Source organism: Nothoprocta perdicaria, unplaced genomic scaffold (genome assembly GCF_003342845.1).
Source record: "Nothoprocta perdicaria isolate Ctin4 unplaced genomic scaffold, notPer1 scaffold_152, whole genome shotgun sequence".
Taxonomy (NCBI): Eukaryota; Metazoa; Chordata; class Aves; order Tinamiformes; family Tinamidae; genus Nothoprocta; species Nothoprocta perdicaria.
In genome coordinates, this window is record NW_020454672.1 from 1,104,480 (window position 1) to 1,124,098 (window position 19,619).

At 37.7% G+C, this 19,619-nt stretch overlaps 1 protein-coding gene across 2 annotated transcripts in view; it reads left to right on the forward strand.

Annotated features, from left to right (window-relative positions):
- Positions 1-19,619, forward strand: part of DLG2 (discs large MAGUK scaffold protein 2) — a 597,632-nt gene that overhangs the window by 506,301 nt on the left and 71,712 nt on the right. For both annotated transcript variants that reach the window (XM_026034918.1, XM_026034917.1), the window contains one exon: positions 871-985. In XM_026034918.1, the coding sequence (XP_025890703.1) occupies positions 871-985 (115 nt within the window). The remainder of the gene's footprint in view (positions 1-870; positions 986-19,619) is intronic.

Here is a 19,619-nt window from a genome sequence, read left to right on the forward strand (position 1 = left end):
TGCTGGTTGGCATGACACAGTGCTTCACAAAGCTAAAAGCCTAACTCTGGAGGGGAGGAAAGAGGATGTGGAAAGGGGTTTTGTGCCATTCTGGCACAGGTTCAAAGTCTCTTGAGATCCCTTCACCATAAGCCCCAGGTACTGCTCCACTATTTAAAAGAGACAGAGCCCCTTTCGCAATGTCCTGGGTAGAGAAGATAGTTCAAGAAGTTAATTGTCCCTCAAGTAACAGCTCTTGACCAGGCTACAAAACACTGTGGGTGCTTTACACAGGTAACTCCAATGATCAATTCTCTGTTAAGTTCTATACTGGTGTTAAATAGGTCCAAGCTACCTCTTCCTCTGGGAAGAACAGTCATCACTTTGCCTCCTTCTTTAACCAGAAAGGGCACTTAATGCAAGAATTTCACAGCTACTTCAGGGATAAACAGACCTTGAGGTGTTTCTTCAGTTCAGGAGGATTTCACACTAAATGCTTCATTCCTAGTAACTTTAGTGCAGTATCCCACAGCCAGCCAACAAGGAAACTTACTGTTTGGAAGGAGCAGTGATAAGGTGGAAACCTGGTTTCAACATCTCTTATTTTCAGACTGTCTAGGATACGCAGCAACACACTTTGAACCTCATTTTCTTTCTCGAAATTGCAGGGTGTRGGTGTGAGGGAGACTGCATGGTACATGTGCAGAACATGCTGAAATGTTCAAGTATTGTTCATATATTTACCTAAGGTGATATAATAATTTAAGTATCTACTGGACCTCAATCTTCTGGACATGACTACATTGTTTAATGTTCTTTAGCATTTAGCAGCCCTAATGATTACATGGGTCAAGAAAACTGAAATATCTTTGCTCTCTGTTTTCTTGGCAGAGTACGCTCGGTTTGAGGCAAAAATCCATGACCTGCGTGAGCAGATGATGAATCACAGCATGAGTTCTGGTTCCGGCTCCCTGAGGACTAATCAGAAAAGGTCACTGTATGTCAGGTGAGCAGAAGAACCTTCTTCTGGGGACACATCCACAGTTACCTGCTCTGTGTTTGATTTTTGCATTGTGRGCTCTGCATGGTGGTGAAGGAAATGCAAGGAACCAAACTTGAGTTGAGAAATGCATCAATCTTACAAATGCAGTAGCACTAATATGAATGTTGGATAAAGCTCTATTGCTTATTCCCATCATTTCAAGGCAGTTTTCAAAGAGTATTGTACTTTTGATAGWGATTTGTTTTTGTAACATGAAGATTTCTTAATTTGTCAGCTCACTGAATAACTGTGATGGATATTGTGGTGCAGTGGTGCGTTGCGTGTCTGTTCAAAGCCATGTCCAGACATATAATGCTTGTTCTCATAAATAATATTTCTTCCTTGAGAAATTTTTAGGATAAAGCAGGGAATAGCCATTATACGCTGTTCTAAAATGCATGGTAATGTGTTGCTATCTCCTTACATATGTGCAGCTTTTATGTGAGTAAAAAGATGTCTTGCAGTCCATGCTACCAAGAATTTACCATATATCTGGCAAGACCAAATATGTAGATGAGACACTAAACCAGATGATGCAGATGGGTTAAATTGGATAGTGAATAGCACATTGGATAGTGAATAGCAGTGAAGTGCCTAAGTCTGGGCGAGGCAGTAGCAGCAGTAATAGTTTTGTTTTGACTGTGTAAATCTATTGCAGTAGTCATTGCTGTCCAAAGGACTGGGAGTTGCACAGTTGCCCCTCGCAAAGTTCATGCTGTCAGTCACATCTTTTGAAATCCCAGGCAAGCATGGGACTCCATGCCAAATATTTTAGTAATCTGAATAATTACGCTTCTCTAGGCTTTTTATGCTTCTCCAGGCTTTTTTTTTTTTTTTCTCCTCAAACTCAGCAAATAATTTGAAATTCTTGACAATCGTGAAGTAGAGAGAAGCAATTTGTCAGCCTCCAGGCAGCAATAATTATTCATGGGGGATCTAATTCAGGTGATAACATTGCAGAGATCCAATTAAGGCTAAATTCTACATTTTGTCATTATGCCCTCAGCATGAGCGGATAAGGTAGTGCAGAAGAAAGGAAACACTGAAATGTTAGCAGTGATGGTCTTATTCTAGTGGACAACAATCACATTAGGCAGTAACTGGTGTTGCTGCCAGAAAGGACAAGGACTAAAAGGACAGAGATCACTGTAAAAGAGTATTAGGCCAGATTAGGCTGGAACTGCCATGTTTTCAGGTACACCTCTCACCTTCTCTGGCCTCTCTGATTCCATGCTTACTTCTAAAGCTATCTCACATTCTGTGAGTTTATTTCCAGACCTAAGGCTGTGTAGTTAAGGGCGTTGGTTAACTTTCTGAAATAGCATTTTAAGAAATTTATCCATGGCACGTGTGGAGGCAGATCCAAGTTTACTCTGCTTGAGAATCATCAAATCATAGAATCCTTAAGGTTGGAAGGGACCTCCAGAGGTCATCTAGTCCAACCCCCCTGCACACGCAGGGTCACCTAGAGCACATGGCACAGGACTACGTCCAAGCAGGTCTTGAAGATCTCCAGAGAAGGAGACTCCACAACCTCAAAGGTTGAGGTAAGCCAGGAATCCAAAATGTGGGGCAGGAATGGTGCAAGTCCAAACCAGCAATCATGAGTCAACTCAAGTCTCCACACAAGGGTGTCTAACGCAGTGTCCTACATGACTTGCTAACTTGAACTGCAGTAGAGTTCAGTTTGCCCCATCTCAACATTGGCTTCTAAGCCCTGATGAAGATCAAGATTCCTCAGCTTGCATACTTAGCCAAGCTAATATATTTATGCTGCATCATTTGTTTTATATGTTATTGCTCTATACATACTGATGAGCTTCGTTTACTTCTAGTTGATGAATTCTGCACGTGGTCTGCCCGATGAGGTTGATATGCCCGTGTGATTCACTGCAGGAATCCTTAATGTCTAAGGCACATAAATGCAAAATCTGTTCTTTTATTCCAGAATTGTTCAAAAATAAGGCAAGGCATTCTCTCAAGCAGAAAACCTCAGAAACCCCAGTTATTTTTATTAGCATAAATTTGTGCAGTCAAGCCCACAAAGTTGGCCATGTCCAACTCTGCAAGGAGCCTATTTAAGAATCTTTATATTTTTCAATTTATAATGTATTTGTAGTGTGGCAGTGCCTGAAGCATTGTATTAGGCACTGTTGGTTCAAATCATATACATTAATTACAAAGGTAACTTATGTCTACATTAAGCACCACAGAGGAAATAAATGTGGGTTGGGAAATGTTTTCAGAGATATAAATTTTCAGGGCACTTTAAGGATAAAATCTTTCCAGCCAGAGACATATGTATGAAGTACTGGGATTTACCGTTGGTGTAATATTATTCTTACAACTCAGGACATTTCTATTCCAATGGATTAATTTGGCCAGCAACTGCAAGAGAACTAGAGGCAAATTACCATATGTTACAAATCTGTAGTTGAGATGCCAAGTTTATAATTTAAGCTTGCTGTTTTTCTTGCTTTGTAGTATTGTGATTTCGCTATCCTTCACTGAATATAAGCACATTTATTTTTTTTAGACAGGGATCTTAATCAGAGTAGATATCTGAATTTTTGCAGCATGAAGAAAAGTAAAATTAAGTTCCATATAGGTAGCAAAAATTAAAAATCAATGTTTGTAACACAGAGAAGCCAACAGAAAAGTGGTTAAAAAAGAGCAAGACTCTGTGAGCAGATCTGGCATCATCACAAGGTCATCACAAGGTGTTTTTTTTCTTCACCCGGCAACATGTGATTTTCCCCTATGGTCTGATTTGAAAATCAGAAATCCCAAGGACTTCTGATTTTCACTAGGCTGCAGGACTTTGCCTCTGTTATGAGAAACTCCATCACAGCCAGCATCAGTCCGTTCATCTGCTGCTGTATCAGAAAAAAAAATCTTCAAAATTGGCATGACTGTGAAAGTTGTTCCAGATCCTGCATTTTATCCACCTCCTGTCAGCTGTGCAAGCAGCTTGTTCATGCTGTAAACTTCTCTCATTTCTTAATGTCTACCTATATACATCTAAGATGGTTGCCCCAGGGCTCCTTTCAGAGCCAACAGAAAGAAAAAGGCATTCCCCAGGAAAGGATCTGCCTGGGTGTTATTCATATCACTTATTTTAGACACTTTAACATCTAGCTAATTCATCTGATTTATTTCAGACTTCTACACAGAGACTACTCTTTCCATAGTGTCTGATTCTGCATCTGCATCCAGGGGGCAATCTACCCCCCTACTATAAAAGCATAGAATTTTTAATTGAGATTATAAATTATATTAAATGAAGTGAGGTAAAATTTAGTATGGACTTAATAGGCTGAATATATGACTAGAAGTAGTCAGCTGAAAGCTATTAAAATTCTGACTTAAGTAGTGTATATATACTGCAGGAAAATTATGGGGAAGAATTTGTTCAAAAGAAATTGTGTAACTCTGATACAATTTCTTTTCTGAGTGTACTTTGTACTATATTTCTGACTTTATGTTTCTATGTATTTTGAGAGGTCTTTTTTTTTCCTTTTATTTTCTATTATTTAATCTCAGCCTGTCTTCAGACTTCCTGATCCATCCAGGAATTTCCTGAAGAAAAGGTTTCAGCAATATCTCTTAATATTATCTGTTCCTTTTGTGCCAGAGACCTTATGTCTTTGGAATATTGTCAGACTGTCCATGGCACAAAAGGTTCTGAAGTGTCAAGAGACTGCAGAGAAGGATGGAGCAGTACGAAATGCTGTTAACTTATTTGGGAGGGTGGACCTTCATTGTCATTAAATCTCTTCAATGAGGAAAATAAAAATGGAAATAAAAGCAGGAGAATGAAGATGAAACATGGCAAATTTTATTGTTAGTAGCAATTTGTTGATGAAGGTGAATGAATACATTTTGGATTCATTAACTGAAATTAGGGGCTCAAAAATTTCTACTATTCTCTTTTTTAATGCATTAGAGTTTAGCTGTCATCTTAGGGAAAAAGTTAAAGCCTTCACTAGCTGAATGCTGTGCCATGCAAATAGTGCTTTAGTGCTTCATGGCCAAATAAATACCTTTTCATGCCTTTTTGGCTCAAAGTTTTAAAATCTGTAAAATTATAGATCTGAGAGGTCTAAAATAGATACATGAAGAACACTTTGTCCTTCAAGACCCATGTCCATAGCTAATAATATGTCAGCTAATTGTTAACTATGCAAGGTCATGTTACTTAACCCAAAGTCTATAATATATAGACTCTTCAAACCATTAAACATTGGGGGAGTGCAGTTCTTTACAGCTCCAAGTTTGGTGAAAGCAAGACAGCTATTGAAATTTGAGTGTCAAACAGCCAAGCTTTGAAGAAAGCGGAGAACTTAGACAAGTAGAAGTGTTTCTGATGTTGATTTCCTAGATTCTCTTTGACTTAAAATTCTTTGTACTGGATTTCTGAGGGTGAAAGCAGATGAGTAAGGCATGCTTTGTTGCTGCTGAAGGTACAAAAAAAAAGTTTTTAAAGCATCATCTAGCATGTTATTTTGTGCCAGTTCCAGATGAAAAATAGATAGGATTAGGATAAATAGTGTTTATCCTTATATAAATCTGTTTCTGAAATAATGTCTACAATTTACAATTCCAGTGGGTAGGAGCAAATGCAGGTAGTCTGGATGTCTTTCACCTCTGGCGTAGCTACAGGAAAGATTTATAGACCTGCTAGCTCTTTCATTGCTTCCTTGCTGTTTTGAATCTGTTTGATGCTGTCAGTGACCAAAAATCATTGCACCTGATGATGGCTGTTTGTTGTCCTATGTAAAAGGTTTAGCTGAATTTATGGAAATGCTAATGTTTCAATTTCATTTTCAAGAAATTCTGACTTGAGAACTTTGAGTTACAACTGAAGAGTTTGGGTGTCACAGCTTGTAAAGCTCATGCATGTTTAAGGCTGGTTTTACACAACTTTCTAAATTCACTGTTCAGTATCCCTGACTATGTTGGAGGCAGTGTATGCCCGAAGGTCAGTGAGCAGGAGATCAAAGCTCAAAGGAGGAGTCTTGATCTAATTTCAGAGAGCTACAATTTCAGAGACATCCTGGTTGTGAAATCTGAACATGCGACAAATCTGAAAATTAAGAGAGCGTGATATGGGAGGATCTGCCATGCAAATCTGGAAGGAGAAATGGAATAGAGATAAAATTTCAAATGGTATTGAAGGAGGTTATTGAGGGGAGCAGACAGCTAGAGAAGCGTGAAGCATCACACCCAAAGTATTCACTGCAAGAACGTTATATACATTTTTTACTGATATATTTGTTTGTGTGTATATTATTTGTCCTATGTCTGTGTTTTCACCATGAGTACATTGCATATGCCTTCATTTAAGCTCCATGCCTAGCCTCTCTTTAGAGCCAATGGAGTGCAATTGGCACTTTTAGAGTATAATTCATCTCATCCAGAAGTAGACATCTAAAATTGCTCAGGCGAAGCGTGCCCTAAAAATGTGTGTTTCTCACAGCGGAGTGCAAGCAGCCTCAGGTGCCTGACTGAGATGTAAACATCTACATTATAGACATTTGGGTGAGCTAAATCACAACCACATTGAAAGTCTGTTTTTCTCTCATGTATATGTGCACATGCACATGCACATACACACCACATGCCTGTGCAATACTATGAAGACTCTGTAACATCAGGCTTTATTGTTGCAGGATCTGTCTGTGCTGTGAATGCTTCTGCTGTTGCTGTTTCAATAAGACATTTCAACATGGCTTGGAAATGCTGGAAAGTCTTTTTTCTTCCACATATTCTCATATCTCACAATTWCTTTGAATTGCCACATTCATGAGCATATTTAGAAATACTGATAGTACACACATGTTCAATATATTGGTATCAAACTGGAGGAGCTTATGACTAACTACCTCAGATAAGGCCTCAGAGGAAATGACCTCAAATTGTGCCAGGGGAGGTTCAGGCTAGATATTAGGAAAATAACTAGGTTAGATATATATATTAGGTTAGATATTAGGAAAAATTTCCATGCAGAAAGAGTGGTAAAGCATTGGAACAGGTTGCCCAAATAAGTGATGGAGTCACCATCCTTGGCAATGTTCAAGAAACCTATAGATGAAGCACTTAGGGACATGGTTTATCATGCATGGTGGTGATGGGTTTATCATTGGACTGGATGATCTTGAAGGTCTTTTCCAACCATAATGATTCTATGATTGATAATTCCAGCTGTGTYGTCCTGATAAAGTTTTATTTCACGTTTTGGAGGACCGTAAGTCAATCTGGATTTCTGGAGATTGAATGTCAGTGAGTGTGGTGCCTAACTATTATTTTACATTATTTGTTAGAGAAATCATTAGTGCTTACATATGTATAATTGTGCTTTAATGGCACAGCAGGAACTATTAAAATTCCCCTGACTAAAATGCAAGTGGAAAATTTAGTACAGTTTGTTCACTTGCCTTGGATTATTTTTAGAAAATTCAATGGTCCAAATTATATCACAGAATGAAAAAAATGCATGCAGAAAATCTGTGCTAAATGGCATWATACAGAGAGTTAAGTTTTATGATAGTGTTTAGCAGACAGGTACAGAAATGGACATACATATGTGTATATCCTACACTTAGGAAGTGGGTCTTTGCACTTGAAGACTATTTCAAACTAGAAAATTGAAACCTGTTAGGGAAGTTACTCCTTTTGCAGGAACAGGTTATATATGAGTTTCTGAATATTCAATTAATACTATTTAGCAGTTATTTCTCTGAATATAGGGTTGTCTCCAGATCCTTTTGACATCAGTGAACAATTTTCATTGGCTTCGGTGAGAGCTGCTCAGATTTACAAGCAAAAARTGTTGCAAATCTATGTTTTCAAAGCAAGGAGGATTATTCTTTTATCTGGTGGCTGTTCAGGAACAAAATCAGTATAATTTCATATCTATTCAGTCAATTTCTTATTTATATTTAGAGACACTGAGGAATGAAGAAGGCTGGGAGACATTCTGGAAGATAAAAATCACCAAGTAAATTGGACAATAGATCCAATACAAAAATTAGTATTTTGAAATTCAAGTTTAGARTATCTGGTTTACAAAACCTATAGTTATCTGTAAAATAAAGTGGGAAAATGAGACCAGCTGTCATATCTGGCAATGCAAGTGYATTGTGAAAAGTGGATCTGTTTATGAAACTGAGATTGCTTGTATACTTGGAGGACAATTTCATGGGCCTTTCTGAACTTGGCCATGCATTCTTTTTGGCCCTGCAGCAATTGCAAACTAAATGAGATGTTTTTTAAAAATCAGCTAAAAAAATAAGAAAGTAGGAATATAGACAGAAGCTTTTTTCTATCTTTCTTCCTTTCTTGAGATGATGAATACACATAGCATCTCACTGATATCAGCAGGAGCTGCAGCATTTAGCACTTTTTTGAATTATGTCCATGAAGATTTCATAGATCCTTCACTGGAGACCCTTAACTAAGAAACACTATATTACCASTCTCATCTCAAAGATGGATGTGAGAATTATTAATACTGGGAGCATCATCAGCCTTCACATTTATCCCTTGGTGACATTTTGGTGCTAAAAAAAGGACTGAAATGCTGTAAATACAGTGGTATGTCTCATCTATACCCATGKACTATCAAACGTGATGTACTTCCTCAATAGCCTGCTGAAGCCATTAGCCACCTCACGAACTACTATAGTTTTCCTAACACTTATTTTATACACATATATATATTATATATTATATATGTCCCTTTTAGTCCTTATATATATATGCTTTTTATTTCATTTATTTTGCGGATTTTTCAATATTGACAAGTTAAGAAAAAAATTGCAAGTTGTTAATAGCATTTCACAGGCAAAGAAGCAGCAGTTAATGGAGAGTGAAAACCGAATATGTAAACAAATCCCTCAAAACAGTCTCATCTTTGGTTCTGACAGCTGCTCTCTCCCCAGTATCTTTGTGTTTAGCACATTTGCCAGTCTTACAGAGCCTGTATGAAGTTCAGTTGATTCCTGATTAAAATCCAGTCCTTGTATCTCAGGTGCTTTTTATACCCAGTGTGCTGAAGCAAGCTGGGCCTTGGAGGTGCAGTCCATGCTTGGGAGATCTTCCCCAGATCCAAGGAGATGCTGGGCAGCCAATGGGCTGCATTACAGCCCAGATCCTGCTCCCTAGGGATGTCTGGGAGCTCACAGGTTTCATGCTCAACTCACTGCTGAGGAGCAAGCCAGTAAGCCAACAAGCTTCTTGTCAAGGGATGATTATCCATTTGTGCTGAACAGCAGCCAAAAAAGCAGATTTATTTTTATCTGGCTGKGGTTTTGCAAGGCAGTGAATACTTTGCGCTCCAGATTAAGAGCTAATGCACATAGTAGTTACCACCCTGAAGGACTGAGCCCCAGGAGGATAAACCAGGGCCTAAAGTAATCTCAGATAACAAGTTCACAATATAAAGATATTCGTTATCACAGCCATTCTTGTCTAATTCATCTTATATTTACCATCATCAGTAAGACTTGTTAGATGTGAAATAACTGTCTGAGACCTGAAACAGTGTATTTAGTGCTGAATTATTTATGCCTGCTGAAACAGCTTTTCTATTAGCAGCTTTAGTAGGAGTACGTAGTACATACTGCTGCCCGTTTTCTTTATTGCTCTTTTTTATAAATTATTTAAATAACGCCCCAGAACAGGTAATATGCTTGATGTGTGATGCCTGCCCTAAAGAAGCAGGGCACTTTTATTTCTTTTCTTAAAAGATGCCTTAATATYTTTTCATTGCGCATATAGTGTGCTGCCTAGTTCCCAAGTGGGACGTTCAGGTTCAGTGCTTCATCTGCCAGGGAAGTGTCAACTAGAATAATTTCCAAGCCAGGAGAAAATGATGAAGAACTTGGCCGTGTGTGGGAAAGTGATTTATTTGAGATTTCAATAAGTAAAACAGTCACAGTTTCAGATGGCCCCATTTCTAGACAGAGATTCAGACCCTGATCAGTCAGAGCAGAGCGAGGGGAGAAGTGGCAATGAAGATAAACTGTCTGCAGCTTAAAATGGCTGAAAATGAGTCAGCAAAGCATGTATCTAAGCCTTGTCTGCTCTGTTTGAAAAAGCACTCTAATCTAGCGAACACTTTCTTAGGATGTTTCCATGTCAACAGCTATAATAGGACATCATCCTTTTGCACCGTTCTCAGTAAAGGACTGGAAAAGTACAAGACAGTGGGTTAGATCCTGCATGTAGACAAGAAAACCCATTGAAATAAGAGCTCATGGAAATGCGGTCAAAAGTTGGGGTTCTAAATCTGTGCATAGGCAGAGTGTAAGCTAGTTACCCTCTTAGTATAGCAGCACTCACATACTTCATGTGAGTGAAATAAGTAAGATTCCTTGGTCTCTATTAAACTGCCTTAAATAAAAAGGCTATAAAGATGCTGCAGAACCGATTGACCATATTAGCTGCAGTGCTCACAAAGCTGAGATCAGTACTGAAACTGGAAATAACCCTAAAAAAGGGTAGCAGGAATTTCCATTTGAATTGCCTTCCAATGAAGATGGATAAGGAGGATCTTTCACAACAAGAAGGTCCATCTATGCAAAGAGAACATGGTTGTGTTACGGGATGAGGATGAGTGGGTGTCATTGTGCTCTACCATATATTTTTATTTATCATCAGAAGCAGAAATGGCTGTGCTAAGTGATCCTGTGAAGAATGCACTGAGTTGTCCATCAGGGATATAGAGCTCTTCAGCAAATAACATCCCTCTTGATTGATTCCCTGTTTAATTAGAGAACGAAGTCCTGCAGCAGAACAGCTGGGACCTGGTTGATGTTGTATGGAACAGGTGTTATGCAGCTCATTTGCAAAATATTGTGCAGATGATGATGATGATGATGTGTTGCTGATCGATAAGAGAAGCCATGTGTGTCCAGGGCAGGGTGGGAATCCTATCCAGTGCTGGTGCCTCTGTCCTAGTAGGCTGCTCTGTGAAGGCAGGGCTTGCACTGCAGTACTTACATCTTCCAAATCATCCTGCGTAGATTGGATTTACTTTTCTCTGAACAAGCATCAAGTCATGAAAACTGAATAGGAGCACACAGAGGAGAAAAACTTTTCAGAGAGAGTCTGTAAATGTATTCCATGCCTTCAGCTTAATCTGTTTTGGAGACTGCAGGTCACACTTCTCTTACAAATACTTTATTCATTTGCATTATCTACAGATGTATCAAATAAAAGACAATTTACAGAGTTTTTGGTAAAGTTTTCCAGATGTTTCTCACTAAATAGAAACTAATGTAAAAAAAGAAAAATCACACACTTTCCTGAWGTTCTTTTTCTTACTCTTTTTGGCTAACCTTGCAGATTTCCCAATTCTTTTACCCAATTTATTCTGCTGCTATAATTATCAATGCACCTGCTAGCGGCAAGTAGTATTTGCTGCTATACAAACCACTGCCTACAGAGAAGGCAACAGCATGTTCTTAACTCTGCTCTCATAACTTTCTTCTAGTTATTCAAAAAGGAACATTGCATAGTGGATAGTCCCTGAAAGCTTCGTGAAAAAAAATAGGAAAGAAGCAATTTTTTGGAGGGAATGCATGGACTTTCTTGTAATCTTGTATTTCCAACCACTTAGATTTTAGTTATGCTGATCTGGAATATTTTTCACTTTAGTATATGGGTAATAACTCAATGTGTCCTTTCCATTTACAAGTAGTAWCAATATGCTTTTATTTCTGGATCCAAAAATGTCTGCAATTTTCCTCTTTTAACAAGCATTATATCTGCAGATCTGCTTTCTCTTCTTGATGCCCTTGAGATATTTTCAAATTCAGGCAGAAGTTGCAATGATTGACTTGTAAGTACTCCTTTCTGTACAGTCTGTAAGGCAGTTTTCACAGATGAGGATTGTAGGTTATCAGTCATGAAGTAGAAACTGAACCTAATGATCATAAGGAAATATTTTGCTACTTCATTACAGACAGTTCAAGGCATAGAGTCACGGTCCAGTCCTTTCAACCGCTCTCCTTTGCAACCAGTCAGTTATCTCTTCATCCCTGTGTCAAGATTCATGATGCTGAGAATTATTAACTCCTTTTGTACCAGAAATCAGAAAAGCCATGGTTTCCTCAGKTTTTTTGTGCAAAGAAATAGATTTCTATGTGAAGTCATCTTAACTTAAATGAGACAGTGAGGAGAATCAAAAACCTCTTTAGTGGAACTGCTGTGAGCATGGCACAAGCAATGTTTCTAAGATGGTTCTTGGTATCTCTGTTTCAGTAGTAGCAATAAGAACAATTTTGTCCTTTCAATACTGGTACTTGGAGTGTTATGACATCCATGGAGAGCTATTGCTAGCAAGCAGCCTCTGCTACAAGAAGGAGATGCAAATGTAATATACTGTGAGATGCTCTGGGACATACATTCACTCTCTGCAGTTATTCTTCCCTAGTGTTTTTTCCAGACAGGGGATCAGAGACAGGTTTTTTTTATCATATCTGGATATTACTAATTTATTATCAAATTTATCACTTAATGAAATAACCAAGTTGTAATATATGCCATTACTGTTTAGACCTCTAGTGCCTGTTCTTGAGTTCCTGAGACAAGGATGATCTATACCCACATTAGCATAGTGAGAATTAGATTCCTAATGGTGCAGTGAAAGTTGCGAAGAACTTCATAAGTTCAGTATGTGACACTTCTTCAAATCTGATTYTTATGAGTCCTGGCTCCATAGACCAAGAAGTAGGACCATGACCAACTTTTATCATGTTAAATATCATTTTTGTTTTCTTAACATCTTCAGATTTTTGTATTTTTTAAGCTGTTTTCTCATTTACGTTTATCATTACTATTGTGAGTTTCTAAGATTCAGAAAACATTTAAGCAGAACATAGTTAGGAATATAGGGTGGGGATGTTTTTTTATTTATTTCCCCGTCTTCAGTAACCAATTTTTCTGTTTGCTGCGCTAGTAGTGGACAGTCATCCTGTCCTATATTTTTTTTCTTTAAGGGCACCCCAACTCTTGAAAAGACTGGATAAAATTCAACAGTTAGCTTACCATTCAGGGAGAACTTTGTCATTGTTGGCTACAAGGAACCTGGAGAAAAACACATCAAAGTAATAGCAATTGGTAGATAGGATWTTTTTTTCTCTCTGAAGCTAAGAAATAATAGGCAAATTGATTGAATTGACTTGAAAAGTACCCAGCTGAATGCAAAGACCATTTCTGAGTTTAGAGTCTGTAAAAAATGAGGTTGTTTTCCTCTCAGCTGAGTCTGAAAGAGTTATGTAATAGGTGCTTCTTAAACTGCTTCAGTTCTATTTTCCACTGATAGTATCACAAAGCCATCGGGCACTGGACAGGCAGGAAAACATCTTCTTTTTCAGTGTTGACAGTATGCAGAGGGGCTTCCTTTACCTCTACTTTCCCACTGCTATAGTTTTCCTTGTTTCAGAGCAGCTACTCTTGTTTTGTGTTAGAATAAATAAAAGCATAATCTATACTTTGATATGATGAGTTTTGAGATTTTAAGAGAAAGCTCTTCAATTGTGCTAAGGTTTTGATCCTTCTTTTTTAGGGAATTTTGTAGAAATACTAACTTATTGCAGTAGAGCTTTTAGTGCTCCGCCTATGAAAATTCAGTCCATACACTTGTGCGTGATAATAGAGATCCACGTCTATTTTTATGTCAAGTGTCATGGTATTCTTATACTGTCATTCTTGAAATAGAATTATATTATATTTGGGAAGAACAGACAGATAAAAATATATGCACTAATTAAATTATTCTGAATCATAATATGTCTTACACATCCTGACAAGTTGCCCTGCCAACATAAAAGGACAAACAGCAGTAAAACCCACATGTAGTCAATAAAAATAAGATTAACAAAGTGTGAATCAAGTTCTGACTGCTGCCCAGGGGTCATATAGAGCCATCGTGACTCAAGCAAAAGTCTTAATAAGACATGTTAATGTTTTATTGATGAAGTTTCTGGTTAGTAGTGCCCTGTTTATTTAAAGAACAGAAACATTTCATATTTGAAAGAAGATGATTCGTATTATTCTAGAACTGAGGAGCTCAGATGCCGTATTTATTTGGGATCTAAAAACACACAAGTATATTGTTAGAGTTATATATTGCATTATATATGGAGTGGTGCTGAAGCACAATGATCAGTTGTTTGTTCATTGCAGGATGCCTGCTTGCAGTTATTGCAGATAAAATAGGTTTTAAATAAATGATCCAAGAGTCTTTCTGTCTTTTTGACAGTCCAGGCAGTTTGRCCTATTTTGAGGACAAAATATATCTGAAATTTCTAAATTAGATATGTGAAAAGAAGTTGGATTTTAGAAAACATATCACACATCTGGCCTTTAAACCAATTCTATTACGAGAGGCCAAAAAATAAAAAGAAGAAAAGTTTTCAGAATTTTAGGTTCTATTATTCCTCTGCAGGGATGTAATTCTGGAAATAAGTTGATAGCAGCCCAAGATTATTAGCATCTGATCTCTCCCCACCCTTACTCTAAAGGTATAGCATTCTAAATCAAGGACTTGGGTTTTTTTATTTTTTTCAAGAAGGAAATAGGGAATTTTCCTTGTTATTGTGTCTTCCTTTTTATGAGAAAGGCTGCATCCAGGAGAGAGGCCAAGACATGATTTGACATATGAGGAAAATAACACTTTTGTTCTCTCTGAACATTTTTAAAAATTAGACTTGATGATATTTGGGTCAAATACTTCAGTAGGATTGTCTCTGAGTTTTTATGCTAGAAGCAGTAAAACCTCATAAATCCAAATACTGGATATGTTTGATGCTTCTTTCACCTGATCTCACTGTGTACGTGATAAGAAGACCTTGTGGGGAGAAGATGGTTCAAAAAAATCAGTTGTACTGACTACTTTTCTGTGAATGAAGTACGCAGCAGTAATTTAGTCTACTCAGAACTAGTGAAGAACATTCATAAAAGTATTTCTGAAATAAATGTGACAGTCTGAGCTTGAAAAATTATTCTTTATTTCTCTAAATTACTTTTTCTCAGTTTGTGCAGAGAATAAACCTGTCATCTCCAATTACAAGAATAAATGAAAACTTATTTGAGGTAATTGACTATTTTCAGAGTTTATTTCCAGATTTCCTAGCATTTTTCACTGGTAAGAAAAAGCCATCCAGAAGAGGCACTAAAGTTCCCTCTACCAGGATTTTATCTGACGTATATTTCATGGACAGCTTATTAACTGGCAATTGTGCTGGAAAAAAAATTGTTTATTCTAGCTCTAGTTTAGTTTAGAGATGCTGTGCAACCTTATTCTATCTATAAAAGTGGACTGTTCTTTAATGTGAAATTGCACCTACTGCTTTAATGGAGAAATAGCTTTTACAGTTAAACTTCAGTGCCCTTGCAGCAGTATTATAAACATTGCATAATTATGATGCTCTCATTCAACCTTCTTCTCAAAATGAGCAAAAGAAAGCAATGCTGGAAGGAACCATTTCCTATTTCTATTCCCTCATAGCAACCTGACTGGAATACTTTCCTCCTCCTGGAGTGGAGATAGCTCCTATTCCWTTACTCAGGCTAAAGGGACTTGGAAGATAAACTTCCCTTCCATAAGGGACTTTGGCACGCATGCCAAAGGGACATGGAATGATGGAAAGAAGTGGTGGCTTCCCACAGCGAGGAATGTGTATAACCCCTTTGTGAGGATATTCCCTATATACTGAAGGCACCTGCTGTGCCACCAGGTAGGTTCACCCACTGCCCATAGGCAATTGCTCTGGGATCTGCTTTTCCCTCTTCTAGGAATCAGATTTATTCTGTCTCAGTCACACAGCTTGACTAGAGACACGGCTGTTGGCACTGTTCCTAAATTCCTTCTTTGTAGCCTAGTCCTGCTTCCACCCCCATAATCTACCTTTTGCATTTATTGTGGTCTGTCAGTGTTTAAACATCACAGAATGGCATCTAACTGGTAGCCCAAATCAAAAAATATCAAGCTGCACCTTTCTTTCACTCCTATTCTATCTGTTCTGTATATTAATCTATCTATATATTAAATCATGCTTATCTTCGAGTTATTTTCTGTCACACCTTTACTATGCACTAATTGGTTAGCATTCATAAACTGTATCTACAAGCTGAAATAATTAGCTCTGCTCTGTCCTGTTATTGCTCTAACTCCTTAAATACTGTATTTGGATGTTGCTTGGTTTCCACATCCTTCTGCGTAGTGTACCATGGGTGTCTTGTGCAGATTTCCATTAGGCCTTTGATGAACTACAGGCATCTTGCTCATTAGTCTGTTATCTAAGAGCTCATCACTCATGCTTTTCAGCTCTTCATTACTTCAACCGCACAGCTACAATCATTACATTTCACATCTTTCAACCCTTTACTGCCTTGTTTTGTCCCTGTCTGGAACTTAAAGTGAAGTTGATTAGATTTTAGCTTCTAGGTATCAGGCTGAGATGCACAAACCTAGTTCGCTGCGGTGATGGTTGCAGAAAGCTATTTCTTTCGGGCTTGAACATCTCTGCTGTTCAGTACTTGTCCCCCAGTGCAGAGTTTTGAAATTATACTCTATCCCTTTATGTACATATCTTGTCTTGCTATCCTTGCATTAATATGCAAATGAAATACCCATTTAAAAAAAACYACCTTTCTCAATGAACCATTTTAGTGCTCTGAGAATTCTGCTAAACTGAACGTCACAATTCACTTTGAAATAATGAGTTCCAATTCTTATCCACTCTATTATGTGACCATTTTCTCAAATTTCATGAGACATCAGATAAACCATGATTAGCCCATAGTGAATGCCTTCTACTTCCAGTCTGTCCTTTTCTCGCGCAAATCGTCCCATGTAATTAATCAAGTGAGACAAGGGAAGCAGATGAACGTTCATTGTTTGAAAACATATTTCTGTACACAATAGAAAAATAAATGTGGTGTTATTCCACCACATTTTTGTCTATTGCCACAAAGCCCTGGTCTATCCCTGTCCATCTGCACTCTTTACKGTAGCTTGGGTACAGATGATGACAACACCTTCAAGATGAGTCTGATTCCAACAGAGCCCTGGAGCTCCGTGCGTAACCAAGATAAACTATAACATGCTACTTCCCATTCAGGATAGACAAAATGTTGTCGTCAAATACAGCGTATTCCCTCTGTGACTTTCTAAGCAGTTCTACCTGTATTATTTCCACCTTTTCATGAGAATGATATCACTAATATAAAAATAGAGAGAAGGTCATAAAATTCATTTCATACTCGTGTTAACCGGAAATAAAAGTAAGACATGATAGTGTTCTCATAGTTTAATGTTCTGATTTTTCAAGCTCTCACAGACTGTTTGGAATAATGTAAATCTTTTCATTGCTATCACTACCTTATTTTAAATCCTATTCTCATCCTTTTCTTTATGATATGCAAGGAGAAGATAATCTCATTTTATTTGGTAAACCTCTTGGTTTTGTTTAGTAAAAGCAAAGGATGAGCTGGCCTTCTTAATGACAGGAAGCAAAGTAAGTAAGCTTTGAGATAATCCCATTAGACGACAGTCTGTGAAGGAAGGTAATGTATTTTCAATATGACTTCCCAGTATTAGGTTTATTGTGTAAGCAGCTCCCCTCCTCCTTCTCTTATCTCCTAAGGAAAATCCTGTGACAGGAAATGCCACTATTTTTAAATTGATATGTTCATTTATTTTTATTGATCTCAGTGCATAGTGTTTAAGGAATTGGTGTTGCCACTGAACAACATGGCACACTCAAAACAATAAAAAGTGGGTCAGACCTTGAGTCACCACTATCCATTCTTTCACAGTCAGTCAAGAAGAATAGACTTCWAGGTCAAAGTGGAGGATCGCTTAAATTTAGCAGCCTGTTATAAGAGCATTAGTATTTATTGATGAGGGGAGAAGCTTGGAACTATCTTAAGATCGTTTCCCAAGACAGCTTCTAAGAGTAGGCAAGCTCAGGTGGTTGCATCAGCAATGAGTATAGCTGTCTCAGATACCACCTCTACATATGAATGCAATACATCATACAGTTTTCAACAAGCAATATAACAATATAGCTTTGGCAATGCAGCAACTAATAAATGTTCCTGGTCAACAAAGAGTGATCTAGGATACCTAGGTTAGTTCCAAAACTTCTGTGTGGTGGTAAGTGGTAAGATATGTTGAGTAGGGAGCTGAGCTGTGCTGTGCTAAGCAGGGAGTCTGGCCAAATACATCTTAACATAGCTCTGTTACAAAACAGAGAACGGAAAAACCTTTGGGATTCAATCAATCTGTCCAAGATTTAGCCCAGAGGAAAAAGCTAAATACAAGCATATGTCTAAATTTTGATTCTCCTTAAAAGCCCAGCTTCAATGTCCACCTTAAGGACCACCCCTTCTGGGAATTTGAGAGCAAAGTTGTRCATATGAGGAGAGCAGTGTTTTCTTTAAAATAGCATCAATAGGAAGAAGAGACAGAGATGAGGATGTTGTTGCTCACAATTTGTAAAATACCCTAGCAGGAGCATATAGCTTATCACTGCATTACTACTCATTCAACCAAAGCTACCATGGTCTCATTGATGAGATGCAGGACTGCTCCRGCCCACTCAAATGCCTGAGCATCCAGTTGGGAGATTCCTACCAACTTCTTGCTCCCAAGCTTTAGCGTGCCTGACTACTTGGTCACTCTTTCAAGGGAAAAGATGAAAAAAATTCCATATCACAAATAGTGCCTAGCGCACTCTATAGAGAAGAGATAGAAGAGTTTAATTTTCATATCCTGCTTCCCTAGCAAATGGTGTGGGAAAAAATTGAATCTTCTCTGCCTAATTAAATTTCTAACCATGAGGCTACTTGGAAAAAGTAAATAGCATAGCTGTATTTTTTGCATGAGAATTATCTTTCCTCTTCTGTTTTTTTTTTTTTTTTCTGCATTCAGTTTTGTGTGTGTTTCTTAGGCATATTCTCAGCTATTAATATTGAACTATTTATAGATTATATGCAGTTTTGGTGCCTCTCTGACTTAATGTGAAATCCTGGAATGTTTAAATGTGGGAGATAGCCAGGTTCTTTAGACATGCATTCTAAACTACAATGTTACTGAAGGGAACAGGCATTCTGATTTGATGTTTTGTCCMGCCAAGTTCATTTTAGTCACTGAAGGGAGTCAGTTTGATTCTTATTCTCAACTTTGACTAATCCATTAGTCCCCAGAAAGTGTCATCATAGGACTCTTATTCTTCACTCTTTTACCCTGATGTACTTCAAGAAACTATTAAAGAGGCAACTTTAGAAATGGCTCTGGTTTTCAGGATAATCTGAAGCTTTCTGAATAGTGATCATCAAGAAAGTCCAAGGCAATTACAATCACAGTCATAGCTATATCTAAAATAAATCAMATGCCAGCCTGGAATTTTGTGCTGTTGTATAGTTCTCAGAGCTACTATTTTCTCTCAAAGAAGTTCTTAAGCTAGCAGGACTTTTTAAAGACAATATCAATGATTAGCAAAGAAAAAAATCACATTTATCTTGTGAGCCACATTTATTTTTAAAGAACTCACTCCAAAATAGGAATTCCAGCTGCTGCAAT